Source organism: Diadema antillarum, unplaced genomic scaffold (assembly GCF_040938485.1).
Source record: "Diadema antillarum isolate AM-2024a unplaced genomic scaffold, OU_Dant_1.0 scf00000132, whole genome shotgun sequence".
NCBI lineage: Eukaryota > Metazoa > Echinodermata > Echinoidea > Diadematoida > Diadematidae > Diadema > Diadema antillarum.
Genome location: NW_027271021.1, coordinates 895,713 through 911,155, shown reverse-complemented (window position 1 = coordinate 911,155; position 15,443 = coordinate 895,713). Strand labels below are relative to the sequence as shown.

The window sequence follows — 15,443 nt, the reverse complement described above, 5'->3', positions numbered from 1 at the left end:
TCATGTACTAGTATACCGTGTATTTCTACTGTATGTACTGCTATACAACTTAATACTCTTTGGAATTTACCGGTATTTGTACCGTACAAGTTTTTACTATCACGTACCAGAGTACTGGCAGGGGTACGGTTGTGGCGAAGGTATCGCGGCGAGCGCTGTGCTGGGTAGCGAGAGAGAGATAACCACGAGAGAAGACTCCTATCCTACGGCTGCGCACGCACGAGGACGTACAATTTGTACATATAAATCGACACTTGTGGATTCGCCGTCCTGCGGTTTGTTGAGAAGTAGGAACTTTGTTAGAAGAGCTCGGGAACCGACTTCAACCTCCCTCTTGACACACGGATCGAGTCTTGGGTTCCCTCAATCAGCCGTAGAAAAAATAAACAACTAATAGAATCGATTGAAGCCAGGTGAGACTAGCTCAGCTGAGCTAACTCCTCGTTCAGATGTAACGTTTGTGTGCAATGAGGGCCGGGGCTCTGTATGTAACCATAATCATGTAATACACTGTACTCGGCTGTTTGGGTCGCCGGTGCAGTGCGGTTACTAGTATTGTGACACCTGTCAAATGCTAGGGCCTAGGCCTACTGGTATAATCGTCTGCTCCATGTCAACATTGGCGATGCCGCCGTTGTTGTCTTTGTTTACCACTGGCACTGTATTGTCGCTGAATTTGTATGTGTACCGTCAATGGCGTCATACCAAACCAAGGAGTTACAGTACTTGCACTCTACATTATATACTAGGTCTAGAGTCTATACCTAGCCTCCTAGGAAGTCACAGTGAGTAGGGCCTATACTCATCATATTTTTAGTCAGACAATACAGTCATACTGCCGATACTGATTGAGCAGATATGCTGATTGGCCTGAAAATAAAATGTGAGCAGTGCTTCATTCAGGAAGTATTGTTGGGACTTTTATGATGTGTTGCTATACTTGTAGTTTTCTGTGCATTAACTGTCTCCCCCCATGAAATAAGAGCACAGATTTTAGCTTAAAGGGATCGTATAGTTTTGGTTGAGACCTAATTTCAGGTTTCTAACATTTTTGGTGAGATAATGAGAAACCTCATATGAAATATGAAAGAGCATGTGATTCCATGAGGAATTCAATATTTATTTGATGAAAATTGGTTTTGAAATGGCTGAGATATTAAAAACAGAGCAATTCTAATAAAGTGTGGGACCCACACTTTATTACGATCGCTTTGTTTTACTTTGTTTTTGGATGTTTCAGTCATTCCAAACCTGAATTTCATCTAATAAACTTCGAATTCCCCTATAAAATGGTATGCTCTGTACTATTTCATAAGCGTTTTCTTGGTTTCTTGCAAAAACCTAAAAGCCCCATTCTCATCTCCACCAATACTGTACTATCCCTTTAAATCTGTATCTTACATTTTCATGATTTTGTAATGTAAGTTAACTTAAAGCTTGGTCTAAAACAGGTTTGTGCCAAAGAATGTCACATGTACAGAATCAATACAGTTATCAATAGTTCAAAATCCTGAATCAAGTTTGTAGTGTTTAAAAAGAATCACTTCACAATCTTTCATATTGTCTGAGTTATTATATTTTTTTGGCAATTCTGTTAAACACAGTAGGGCCTAGGGCACAATGTCTGTAATTCCATGTGAGATGCACCAATAGTTGATGACTAAATAACACATTTTATGATGGTATACTGTACGAGCTGAAATTTTCGCGGCGGTTTTATTTTCACGAATCGCCTTTGAACCGCAAAAATAACAACACGCGAAAATAATAAGGCGTGAATAACTAAGTTCAGTTAAACCCTCGCAACTGCGAAATTAATAACACGCGAAAATGTCCTCCATGTACCGGTAGCAATTCGCGAAAATATCTGTATGCGAAAATTTCAGCATGTACAGTATTGCATACTTTTGACAAAGGGTAGCGGGACCAGGCGCCATGTGAACAGCGACAGAGCTGTGTAACAGTGTATAGTTAGCTTAAAGGGAACGCAAACTCAAAGAGCAATGTGGATTGAGTGAAAGCAGTAACATTAGTAGAACACATCAGTGAAAGTTTGAGGAAAATCGGGCAATCGATGCAAAAGTTATGAATTTTTAAAGTTTTGGTGTTGGAACTGCTGGGTATGGAGACTACTGGAGGTTATGACGTATGAGTGGACTACAATATAAAGAAAATATAGGGAATTCAAGAAAAATTCATTTTTCATGAAAATTACACATTCCATCAACTTTATACTGACATAATGTTAGGGGTACCGTAGCAATTATTCCCCCTGCTTTCTGAAAGCGGTTAGTCAAGTACTCTTTAATTTGTTAGAAAAGTGAATTTTTGTGGAATTCCTTTTATTTTTTCTTTATATTGTTGTCCACTCAAACGTCATAACCTCTAGTAGTCTCCTCATCCAGTGGTTCCAACACCAAAACTTTAAAAATTAATAACTTTTGCATCAATTGACCGATTTTCCTCAAACTTTCGCTGATGTGTTCTACTGATGTTAATGCTTTTACTCAATCCACATTACTGAGTACTCTTTGGGTTTGCGTTTCCTTTAAGGGGTAACACTATAAATGGGTGTCTTTGTAATGCTCCCTTATCGAGTGGTGCGTTGGCGGATTCAGAGGAGGGTGCAACGGGTGCACGTATGTCCCCCTTTTATTTTTCATTTGAAAAATAACAAAAGAAATAAAAAGAAAAAAATGAAATGAAACCCGGAAGTGGCACCAGAAATATTAGTTGCGCCCCTCATTACTGAGTTCCTGGATCTGCCCCTGCTTATCCATACACCCATCACTGAGGTCTCATTCTAGCATGCTGCCAGTTTACACGTCTGTGGACAGGGTTACCCATGCGATTCAATATTGTGAGCAGTTGTCCCGGGGGGGCAGGAGCAAATATCATGTCACCACTGAAATTCAAAGTGAAAGAGGAGCTTGGTTGAAAAAAACAAAACAACAACAATAAAAAACTCAAAAATGTCACCTCCCATTTTGATATTTAAACGTTTTCATTTACCTTTTTCAACTCTTTATATCACCAGAGGTTGAATATCAAAGATTGCCGTTGTGTCTTTGTCAATGCCAACACCTGTTTTCAGTTTATTCTGAAATTCCTCACTCATCGCCTGCTCTCAGACTCCAGCCATGGCAGTGGGAGTCGGCATCGCATCTGTGGTCGTCATAGCAACGGCCATCATGACTTACTTCCTGGCCAGGATCCTGCGCGTGTTCGTCCTCATCAATAAGTTCCATGGACCTCCGGCCATTCCCATCCTCGGCAATGCTTACCAGTTCAAGCAGGATCCAAGAGGTAGGACAAGTCGGTACAGGAGAGGGCAAAAAATCAGAGGGTCAGACTGCTGATAGTGCTGTCTGCCAAACAATTCTTAAAATCATTTTTTGGGGCATTTTCACTTATGGTACAATATGTAGACTGTTCATGTGCAAAATTTCATCTCACTATTGTTAAGAAGAACCCCAAAACAAAAGAAAAACTCTTGATGCAGTGGAGAAGCAATTATGTGGGCAAGGATAAGTTTGTTGTTGTTGTTGTTGTTGTTCCTTGGCCTAATGTTCAACTTACAAGTCAATTTCAAACCTATGTGCTCTTGTTTTCAATATACCACACCAACCAATCAAGTACAAATGTCAGCTACACATACATGTAGGCTGCATAAATTTTCATGATTTTTTTTAAAGTAATAAAAGTGGACAATTTACACAGACTATATAAGCACACTAATGCAACTTCTTATTGAAGGACACTCAAGAGGCTCTAAACTTTGAGTAAAAGGGCACAAAAATGCACACATAATGTGGGCCTTTCAAGCAAAAAAATGTGAAATGATAACATTTAGTGTAAAAGGAAAATTTTTGCCCTCAGATGTCTGTGATGTGTGTTAAGCTGTCTTTCATAAAGATGTGACCAAAAATTACTTTAAAGTAAACAGTTATAACCAAAGCAGTTACAAAATTCTCAGTCTTTCAGTTAAATGACTTGATAACCTCTCAATTCATTGTTTATATTGCAGCTGCATTGTAAACATTTATCATACAGTATTACCTACCTGAGTTTGTTACTAATCATAGAGTTATTGATATGAAAGTGGGTTCAAAGTCGAGACATAATTATGTTTGTGGAGCAGCTAATTGCTTATTATTTGGAAGTGTGTGTTCCAAAGTCACTATAGCAAGTAGGTGCCTTTCATACATAACATTAGTTATAAATTATTAACTATATCAATGCAGAAAGGTGTGTGTGAGTTTTGATAAATTGCCACCGCTGTTTGCATACTATATGTTACTAATCATAGAGTTATTGATATGAAATGGGTTCAAAGTCGACATATTATGTATGTGGAGCAGCTGATTGCTTATTATTTGGAAGTGTGTGTTCCAAAGTCACTATAGCAAGTAGGTGCCTTTCATACATAACATTAGTTATAAATTATTTACTATATCAATGCAGAAAGGTGTGTGTGAGTTTTGATAAATTGCCACCGCTGTTTGCATACTATATGTTAGCACCCCATTCCATGCCTGCCTACTTTTGCCTGATTAAAGGCGGCAGTAATGAAAGAAGATCATAGATTAATCATTTTGTATTAAAAAGCAAATAAGCAGTTGAATGAGAACACCATCTGATATTATGGTGCCTTGTATGAAAACAGAAATATCAGAATAGAAGATCAGTAAAAATTGGGGGAAAAATTAGACACACGCATGCACAAAAAAAAAACAATTCTTTCAAATTTTAGAGAGCAAGACAAATTGGCAACGTAGTGTGATATAGCTGTTGAGTAGCTCTGCGTTGTGTTATTACACAAAAAGTGGCAAATTTTCATTTTTCTCTTGAGAAAAAATGTTCTACATATCTATTCTTGGTATGTGTAATATTAACAGAGTATTAATACGTTTTGGTTTTTGTCAACGAATAAGTTAATCTGTACCAAAATGTTTAAGAAAAGGGGAAAATGAAAAAAAAGAAGAAAATTAGTGACTTTCGTGCACAAAACAAATGTACAATGTAAAGCTGGTCAACACTTACATCACACAGAGTTGCCAATTTGTCTTACTCTCTAAACTTTATTAGTTCATAAGATTTTTGTGTGTGTCTGTTTTTCACAAAATCTGTACTGATCTCCTTCTCTTCTTCTCTTATGCATGAACTAAGTAAATTCAGTTTTAGTCTATTGTTTTGTTTTTGGAAACCTGCAATCATCTTGTACAGTATATATTCAATGAACCTTACCGTAGTTGACTGTCCCACGTTCATAGTACAATAGCTCACTCGAGTTGTTTCGGTCATTCACCGTGATTCGTCTTGCGTCGTCAATCCTCCATTGTGTGTCACACCGAAACTTTTTACAATTTCAGCTCATGACTGATCTTCATCAAACTTGGCAGGTAGTATCCAATGGGTGGTAGGATGTCATTGTTCAGCTATGCACCATACCCCTCAACCCAGGCCCCCAGCGGAGCCCATAGCCCCCAAATATAATTTTTAAAAGTCTTCTTCTGTGGAGCCAGAAGTGATAGAGCTAAGTTAGTGCTATGAGTTAGTACTTTAAGTTGTGCTGTTTCAATTTTGTCCACTAGTGGCATATCCAGGGATTCCTCCCTTGGGGGCTCTGTTGGGGGAAGCACCAAAATTCGGCCAAATTTCACATCTTCATCTTCTTGAAAATGAATGGTAAAATATATTACCAAGCCTAGCATGTAGTATTAGGAGGGTATTTGTGGTTCCCAGGGGTACCAGCATCCCAAAATTAGAACATCTTTACAAAAAGTCTTCTGAAAACCAGATATAATTGGGCTCAATTGCTGTAAGTGTGAGTGCATTTTCAGTTTGTTTCATGTTGGATCCAGTCTTGCCCTTGGTATTGGAAGGGGGGGGGGGGGTGGGGAGAGGGTTGAACCAAAGTGGGCACCTACGTGTACTTTCACATCACATCTTCTTGAAATGGTATGAAATAAAATTAATGACAGATGTGTTGGTCATCGCTTCTTGATTATAAATCCTGTTGGGGACAGAATACTTTCTTCAGCAGCAGGAGTGGTCAGAGCTTTTTCGACAGCATGGCATGATCCGCATCTGGCTCGGACCCTACCCTACAATTGGCGTTTTCAAAGCAGAGTTTGTCGAGGTACACATATCCCATAGCGAGGCATGTTGTAAACACTAAGTTAGGATTTAAAGCGCTCAACTGAACTCCATATACCCAGATGTTTGTTAATCCAACAGTGAAATAGAGTTTGTTGATCTGAGTATTTGTGGTGTTATTCTGAAGGTACATTAATCCGAAGGTTCATTAATCCGAAGGTTTGCTTTAAATGCGAAAATCAATTAAGGTTTATTGTTCAGAAGATTTGTTAGTCTACTAGCAAGCCTTCAGAATTACGAACCTTTTTCCATTTTCAGATTAATGAACCTTTGGAATAATGAATTGCAACTGGTATAATTTCACTTGCATAAATCGTATGTGACATTGTGTCATAATCTTGCCATCAATGATGTTGCTTGCTGCACAGGTACTAGTGGGGCAAGCTGCTAGCTTTGGATTAACAAATCACAATTTTCTCAGAGAATGTGGTTCTTAACTTACCCAAAATAGTGCTAGTGTTGTAGCTGCGGATTTTCTTTCTTGTGTGTCTGCCTTTTCATCCTTAGACTGAGAAAATTGTGCGGCATACAAGTTTTTAATCTTGAAACTCCATACAATGTACAAAAGCACTATACCTACTTGTTGATTACACACACAAATCTGTTTGGGTGCTTTAATGTTCACAAGTCTTCTATACAGCTGATTTCTTTTTAGATTGTATTATCAGTCTCAATAGATGCGGGTATATTTGTTGGATAATTGTGTGTACAGAAGGAAAAGGGGGGGGGGGGGGGGGGTTCAAGCAAAACATTGCTACAATTACCGGCATAAGTTTTAATGCATTTATCATTTAGCAGAACCTATTTTATTCGATACTTCATAAAAACCATAACAGACAGAAGATACACAATATGAAGTATAAAGTTTACATAAAAGCTAGTGACATGTCTGCGATGGATGCAAAATATACATTGTAGATATTAATGTCAGAAATTATGAAGTGCTCATTAGAAACTTGACAGGAAGATATGGGCTGTGATACTGGTGGTTTATATTGTACTCTTTGAGGAGTGCATGCATGTTTTTGTGTAAGCAACAACTGAGATAGTGGATAGGTTTTTCCCTTTCCTTTTTCTTCTTTTAAGTCAGCACATTCCTCAGTAGTAAAATGCTGCTGAACAACACACCGTTGATTGCAATTGATTTAAATCTAAACTGAACAACACACAATTCAAAAGTATGCACAGTTGCTACAGATTAATGCACACAAGTGAGAAAGCAGCCATGTTTTTGTTCCTCAGTGTCCTCGTCAGCCAGTTTTCATTCATCAATTCAGAAATCAATGCAGATTGCTAGCCTTGGCCCAGGGGAACTACAATAAGCTTTACTTATGGGCAAATGATGGTGAATGAGCAGTATGCCAGGTTGAAGAAAGTGTGAGGGTCACTGGCAAGCTTCAGACCTGCAGTGTGAGCACTTGAAGGGAGTGTAGTCCCACCAGCAATCTTTTGTGTGAGGTCTTTTAGGACCCAAACTGGGTGCTGCTAATTAAAGAGTGCACTGGAGCCCTGTGTCTTGGATGACAGCTCATGATGGCTCACCCCCACATGATACCATAATGCCTCCATCTGTTTCTCATGCAAGTCACCCAATTTCAATGCAACATGCTGTTCCGTGACTAACGGCAGGATTACAATTTCTAATATTTGTCATCAACCAAGCTTTCATGGAGTTGTTCATGAAAAGTAACTGTAACACTAGAAGCATTTGCGGCATGAAACTTTTGCGAATTGGAGCACAAAACATTTTTACGGCATGAAACTGAAGCACCACTGGCATTCAATGCATTGTGTAGACAAACGCTTTGGCGTGCATTTTACTTTTTGACTTGGCTTGAAATTTGTGAAAGTTTCATGCACACAAAAATTTCTGGTTTTACACTATCGAGCAGTGCATTCCATTCATGGACAAAGTTTTCATACAACCATTGTGTATTGAGTGAGCTCATTGACCAGAAAGTAAGAATTCCAACTATATTTCTCTTTCACTATGACTGAAGGAGAAAATGATGAGTACCACACTCATTGAAGTAAAGACATACAATGATTTCTCTTCCCCCATTGAAGCAGTCTCTCTTTATGTCTTGTTTCATTTCCTTCATCTCCTGGAAAGGTTTGTTCTTGCCTGAAATACAGTATCTGATTCCAAATACACTCAGAAGGCAAGCGGTTTGATCAAGTTTGAGCGGTACCAGGTATTTCAAGGGATTCTCAGACTTTGAACATGATCAAATTGTAAGAGTTGTAATCTTTTTCCATATTTAGTATTTTTTGTCTGTCCATTTCACGAAAAACAAAAGATGGTGCTGAAATGGATGATATTATTTTCCTGAATTTTCATGTAGCATGTTTTGCTTGCATCATTTCTGCAATTTGTAAACAAAACTTGATTTTAATTGTGATTTTTTTTTTTCCTTACACCGCTTTATTTCATTTTTTCTTCTTCCATTTATTGCAGAGTTTTTCCTACAGATCGTGGATTGGGTGAATGAGTTCTATGAAAAAACTAGGGGGATACTTCGAATCTGGCTTGGGCCTATTCCTCTTATTCTTGCCTATAATGCGAGAGATGTTGAGGTGAGAACCTGCGCGTGGAACCTAGCAGTCCGCTAACTGATATGATCTCACTGCTGAACCCATCAAGTCTTAGGGCACTTGTACTGCAGAAATTATCAGAGCTTCATCAAATTGGCAACTTTGAATTTACTGCTTTTACAAGTTTCTGTACAAATCAATACAAATTTTCGAATTGAGATAGAAATGTTTATTTTTATACTCTGAAATGTGTTGGCAAATAAAAAATCCTTTTAAAATTTAGCAATCTAGGGACCTTTTATCATTCTGCAATTAGAGTAAATTATGGTACGTGACCATGTAGGGTTCATACATGTACTTACAATAGAAAAGTATTTATTCTATATTATAGTCAGAACACCAGCAATGAATGGTCAAAAGTATAACAAAACAGTGAAGTATCAAACTGCAGAAATGAAGTTCTGATGGCTTGATGGGTGAAAGATGATACTCTTTTTTTCTTTACTCTCTTAATTAAACTCTAATATTTTTCTGTCAAGCATGAAATGATCATTTCTAGGACTTTTTTTTGGCCAAATTGCCAGTTGAAGGAAATGGAATTGGGAAGCTATGAATTATCATTACTGGTATATTCAGGTGGATCTGGTTAATATTAAAGTTGTTAAAATTGGAATGCAGGGTGTGCACTAGGTATGGAACAGAAATGTTGACCGTTGAAAAAGGAAATTTTTACTTCTCTTGCTAAAATAAAAACTGCTTGAGCCAGGTTTGACACTAAGTACTTCACCACAAAAAGTGCATTGCAACCATATCCCCCTCATATACTTGTACATATGTCAACATTCACATGATAGCCTGTTATGATCATATGCAAGCGTAGCCAGCCATAACAAAATCCATTGAAGCGTCCTCTCCTTTTGCCCCCCCCCCATTTTTGACATGCCATCTGTCTCACTGGCAGTAATATATACTCAAAGTGATAAACACTTTTTTTTGTGAGGAGATGAAAGTGTTTTGTATTTCATTGTCAGTAAAATGCTCCAAAGTGAAGGAATTGATGAAGTAGTTTCTGATACATGACTACTCATCACAAGTTTAACTAGTAATGTCGTTATGGCAACCGGTGTGCCTTCGCCATAATGCATGGTTCTCCTAATAGGTCTATAGTACAATGTCTTGACAATGTGTGATGACAGTTTCACATACAGTGTAATTGACAAAATATCAGAATGACAGGTTTGTCACAAGTATGTTTGATATTCACTTCCCTTGAACTAGGTTTAATTGGATGAATGGCTATCAGGTATTTTAGGATTTGAGGATTTTTACTTGACTTTTGAACCTTTTATAAGTGTAAGGAAGAAGTAAAATTTAGCACTTTCACTTGACCTTTGACCTTTTGGCCCCCCCCCCAAAAAAAAAACAACAACAAAAAACAAACAAACAAACTTTCAAGCGAATCTCTATTGGGTAATACATGCATACACTATGGCCCGAATTCATGAAGGTGGTATACAATTGAAACCATGGTTTAAACCATGGAGAATTTGTATGGAGCACCAAGTGCCCCATGGCCTATTTCGTTACGAAATCAGTCATTGTCATTTTGTTACGAAATGATCATTTCATCAACAACAACAAAAAATACTCCTTTTACTTTGGCAACTGCACTTGTAGTATTACATTGTACTTATCCTAGCAGTTCCGCAGTACTCCCAACCATAGACCACATGAACATATCATCCTTCAACATTTACTCTGTACTGTATACGCTGAATATTTCATGAAAGGTTTTTATTTTAGCAAATTTCGCGAGTCAGGTGCTATTTGAGAATTTAAAGACACGTGCAAATAGTTACTCTGATCTCGACATGAATGTCATGTACATTGTAAATGCATGCATACATTTCTCCATTCAGTACGGGGCTCTACAATCGCCAGTTTAACCACTTGTTAAATCATCAAGAAGTCCCGATTTGCAAAAAATTAGACTCGCTAAATGTGTTGCGTATGATACAGTACATTGTTCTCTTGCCCGTAATGATCCATTAGGACTTGACATTATAGTGACCCCCATCTCTTTGGCTTTTGCTTGGAAATTCAAAGCAAGAACACTCATTGAATTGTCATCAGTGTTTTTACCTGAGCTGTGGTGCTGTAATGCTGTTGACTGCTGTAATGACAAACTTTTGACTATTGACTTAACATTCACCACAGCAGGTGGTTCAAACATTATGTGCCTCCCATTCACCTGTTTGATTTTGTGCTTTACCCATTCACCCATTTCCAACCTAAGATAGTTTAAAATGTCTGATATAGGATCTCTACTCTTGAAGATGTCCTAAAACTGTCAAAATCAAGTGATTTTCATAAGTTCTGTGCCAGCTCTGGTGATGTAGCTACACTCCATATCATGCAGCTTTATCTGGTTTGTAGGCAATTGTTTTTATATCCAATTTTACAGTAAATTCCAACATGTGGTATCAGTTGGGTAATTTCCATTTTCACACTTTTTTCTCAACTGCTTTACATGTGAAACTTTTCTTGTCAAGTGACTTAAAGCACTCACTGATAAGTTTTCATGAATTAAGTTCTAGAAGGCTTCATGAGATGGTATAATCGATGAGCAATTCAAAGAAGATGCAACAAGAAGAAATAGGATGAAAACCCTGAGATGCTATGAAAATTGCTGTGTGGCATCAGTTGTGTTGTGTCTACACCATCCATATTTGTTTATTCACATCAAAGTCACTGTCTTAATCATTAATTACACGTATGGCTGCTTTGTCATAACAACTGTTCCCCTACACTCTCTTCCCATAGCCCCAAGAGAAGGTGACTACAAATAGTTTACCCATCCACACTTACAGATATGAACAGCATTTAAGTCCTTCAGGACTGACACCTTAAAATCACATAGATGCCATATGTGTGTGTTCTTCCTTCCCTTTGGAATAACAGCATGCTTCTCATTCGATCAAGTCCAAGGACCATGAACTATTCCAAACAGTCGAAATTGCACTTTTTGAAATGAGCACTTATTGAGTTTAGGCAAGCTGTACAGGCAGTATTTTGTAGAATGTTATTTCCCCCGCATTCTCTGCATTAAACAATGGGGAGGAAGCAATTGGGAAATAATATAGGGCAATTCCGTGTCGGTTTGTTATCTGAGCTCTGTACCAAAATTGTAATGTTGAGCAGGAAATTGTTTGTGTACATTGTAGCTTCTATAGAAAGTGAAACCACAGTTACTCCAAAATAGTTTCAGCCAGTACTATCCCTCATAGGAAGCAGGCATCGCTGTCAGTCAGATGGCACATGTTATCAACCAAACCCAACTATCCTGTGAAACATTATCATTATTATTAACATCATTTTTATTTATTTATTTATTAAGTATTATTTTTATTATTATTTTAATTCATTTATTTTATCTATTTAGTAGTATCATTATCATTATTATTTCTCTCTCTCTTTTTTTTTTTTTTTCGGGGGGGGGGGGTTTATGTGAACAACAGCTCTTTATCCACTACAGGACACTAAATTGTGAAGAAGATGAGCAAATACATAATAGACAATTATGTAGGTGGTGAATGTGGAAGGAAATATCCCCAATGACTTGATGGGGTGATACTTTGGTCTGTTCTGAGTCTCATTTTTAATGCATGTCATATAAGAATTTGATAATGAGTACTCAGCATGCTGATGTGTACTATTTGCGCACACTGTCTTGTATTTTCAGGTGATACTGAGCAGTAGCCGACACATAAAGAAGGGATACATTTATGACTTCTTGCATCCCTGGCTTGGTTTGGGGCTTCTCACGAGGTGAGTTGAATTCCCTTGGAAATTTGATGATTATCCTGTTTTTTGCGTGCACTTCTCCCACCCTGGCTTGTTTCCTAATATTGTGTTTTCATTCAGCGACGTACGGGGGTTTCAACGATGTGGGAGCGATCTCCTGCTATGGCCGCGTGCTCAGAGAACACTCCCTATGAAGTGGTTTCGCTGATTCGCTGAACACGGCCGTACGAGGCTTGCAATGCACGTGTGATTCAATAATGCGTACACGTGGTGTCTACACTGAGTACAAGTGCACTGATTGGTTGTTGATTCTGTGTCCGGCTTCGTTGCGACCGACATAAATCTGGGCAAGACCCGTTCCAGATTTCTACGCTACGGCAGGCTGCCCGCTGTTACTATAGTAACGTGCCGATTTTTGCGCACGGACCGCAAATTGAACGTCCGTGCTGAGGATGCGAAAACCGCCTAGTGTCTACACTTGGGGTGAGAAACGAAATCAAGTAGCAAGTCACCCTCTACCCATGGCCTGGAATTAATGGCAAAGAAGTTCATCAGTAAATATTTAATTAAATGATCTCCCATTCATGATAGGTTGAGAAGGATTGCATCCTTTGGACTGTACCTATGCCATAGTACTGTGCAAGGGCTTGATACTGCCCTCCAAGAGGAATTTACCTCATAACAATATATAGATTCAGAGAGTGCAAAAATAGTAGTAGTACACATCCATGAAGTTTTGAGGAAAATCCGGCAATCTGTTGCTAAAGTTATGAATTTTTACATGTTGGTTAGATCCATGGCTAAATAATGGATACTGCAAAAATTTGTGATGTCATGGTAGAACAAGGATATGGAAAAAAAATTGAAGACATTTCTACAGTGTGTCATTTTTTTGAATAAAAAGTACACATTTGTTGGACTTTATACTGATATACATGTTTTACATGTTAAGAGTGACATTATTCCCCTTGCCTTGTAAAAGAGGTAAGTAAAATGTTCTTTCATTATGCTAGAAAAATAAAAAAGCTTCTAATATTTCTGCATTCAATAAATCGGCATGTATTAAACTTGGGGTAATATCCCTTCACGATCCACCATATCAATTTCATCATTAAAGTACCAATCTGTGCCAGGGCTCCACCTCTTGTTTGGATTATGATGTTGACCTTTGAAGAGCTCTTGTGGCTGACCTTGCCTTGGCTGAAGATTTCTGTCTCTGTTACAAAGGTCCACTTTTAAAGCCACAAGCAAGTGTGTTACAGTGTCTCCAGTCTTTGTGATGGAAAAAAAAAATCCCCATCATCCTAAAAAAATAAGATATCAAGCAAAAGTACAGATCTTTGAGAGAATATCACTTCCAGGCATGTGTTTTGAGGGATATGGTATTATTCTCGCTTTTCCATGAAAAACAATCGGTTGGTACTCGTAGATGTTAAGAATATTTTTGTGTGAGATATGTAGGTGAAATTAAAGTTTCTTGTTTTAAAGGGCGTGTACAGTACAGTTCTGGTTGAGGTGAGGATTTAGCTTTTAACGTTTTGCGAGATATTCAGAAACCATGCTATGATTTGTCAAAAAGCATGCAATTCTAAGGGGTATCAAAAGTTTATTTGATGAAAATCGGTTTTGAAATGAATGAGATATCCAAAAATAAGGTGAAACAAAGAGATCCTTATAAAAAGTGTGGCCTGTCGCCTTTTATTATTATCACTTTTTTGGATATCTCAGCCATTTGAAAACCAATTTTCATCAAATAAACATTGAATCCTCCTTAAAATTACATTCTCTTTCATATTTCATAAGAGGTTTCTCATTATCTCACTTACGAGTGTTCAAAACATGAATCCCCACCTCAACCAGTACTCATGTGGAAAGGTTTTTGGTCAAAAGTCTACTAAAATCATTCTACTGCTGAGAGTACACGCTGCCCGCACACACAGAACGCGAAGGCGCACGCTTTGACTTATTCATGACCTACACGGTCTGCCGCACACGTTGTGCACACAGCAGTGATACGGACTGGTCCATTGTCGAATATGGGTAAAATGCTGCAGAAAGAACATAGAGGCAGTCATAAACATAGCATTATGGGTTAAACCTACATTGACAACATGAATTTCATGTTTTTCATGAAAAACAAAACAAAACTGAAAGCTGATGTAGTGTAGGTTCATAATCATGTTGCAATGTTGACCACTGGAAGTTCCACCAGTATTGCACTGCATTGCACTTCATGCTCCACTCACAGTTACCTAGGCACGTTCACCCCCATTACACAATGGTGCACTCTCCGTATATGTGCTTGCCTAGAAAGATATGATTGTCGAACATCATCGAAGAAGAAAATTCCCGTTTTCTATATCTTCTCAGCAACATATAAAGTCATGACTGGTACAGTAGGTGGTCAGCTAATACAAGGGTTCACCGCTGACGTTAGGAAACTTAGAAATGAGAAATATATATCTAATTTACGTTTAAACTCGTGGTATATCGAATCATAACTCGTCCAAATGCAGCCACGAATAAACAGTGATGTCATGTTTCATATGATAATGAGCTTTTCTGTGTCGCTGATTCTGATTGGATTGAGGACGGGACCTTCTCAGTTTTTTGCCAATTCCGACAAGACCTACAAGCCAATCACAATGAGCTTGACATATATGATAGAGAATTTTTTGGCACGTAATGTGGTAGAAGCCACAGCTTTATGTGCCATTCTGTTGCAGAGATACAGCCTTTCAAATAGGGGGGTATCACTGCATCACACGGCAAAATACTGATGAAGTGTGTACAATCCTATGGGGCAGTTATTCTGAAGTAAACTCACAAAGCTGTTTTTGAGCAGCCAGTCCGACGTTATTAGAAGTCCATTTATCGTCTAATCTTAGTATTCTATAGAAAAATGTCCAAAGACGAGAAGGCTGCTAGCCACAAGTCCATGGATA

The 15,443-nt window shown here is 38.1% G+C and overlaps 1 protein-coding gene across 1 annotated transcript in view; it reads left to right on the top strand.

The window, feature by feature from the left end:
• Window positions 1-272: 272 nt before the first annotated feature.
• LOC139720721 (cytochrome P450 4V2-like) overlaps window positions 273-15,443 on the top strand; it is a 31,407-nt gene continuing 16,236 nt past the window's right edge. Inside the window, exons 1-4 of the mRNA XM_071632076.1 lie at window positions 273-413; window positions 3,132-3,306; window positions 8,618-8,736; window positions 12,437-12,522. Coding sequence (XP_071488177.1) covers window positions 3,141-3,306; window positions 8,618-8,736; window positions 12,437-12,522 — 371 coding nt within the window. The 5' untranslated portion in view covers window positions 273-413; window positions 3,132-3,140. The remainder of the gene's footprint in view (window positions 414-3,131; window positions 3,307-8,617; window positions 8,737-12,436; window positions 12,523-15,443) is intronic.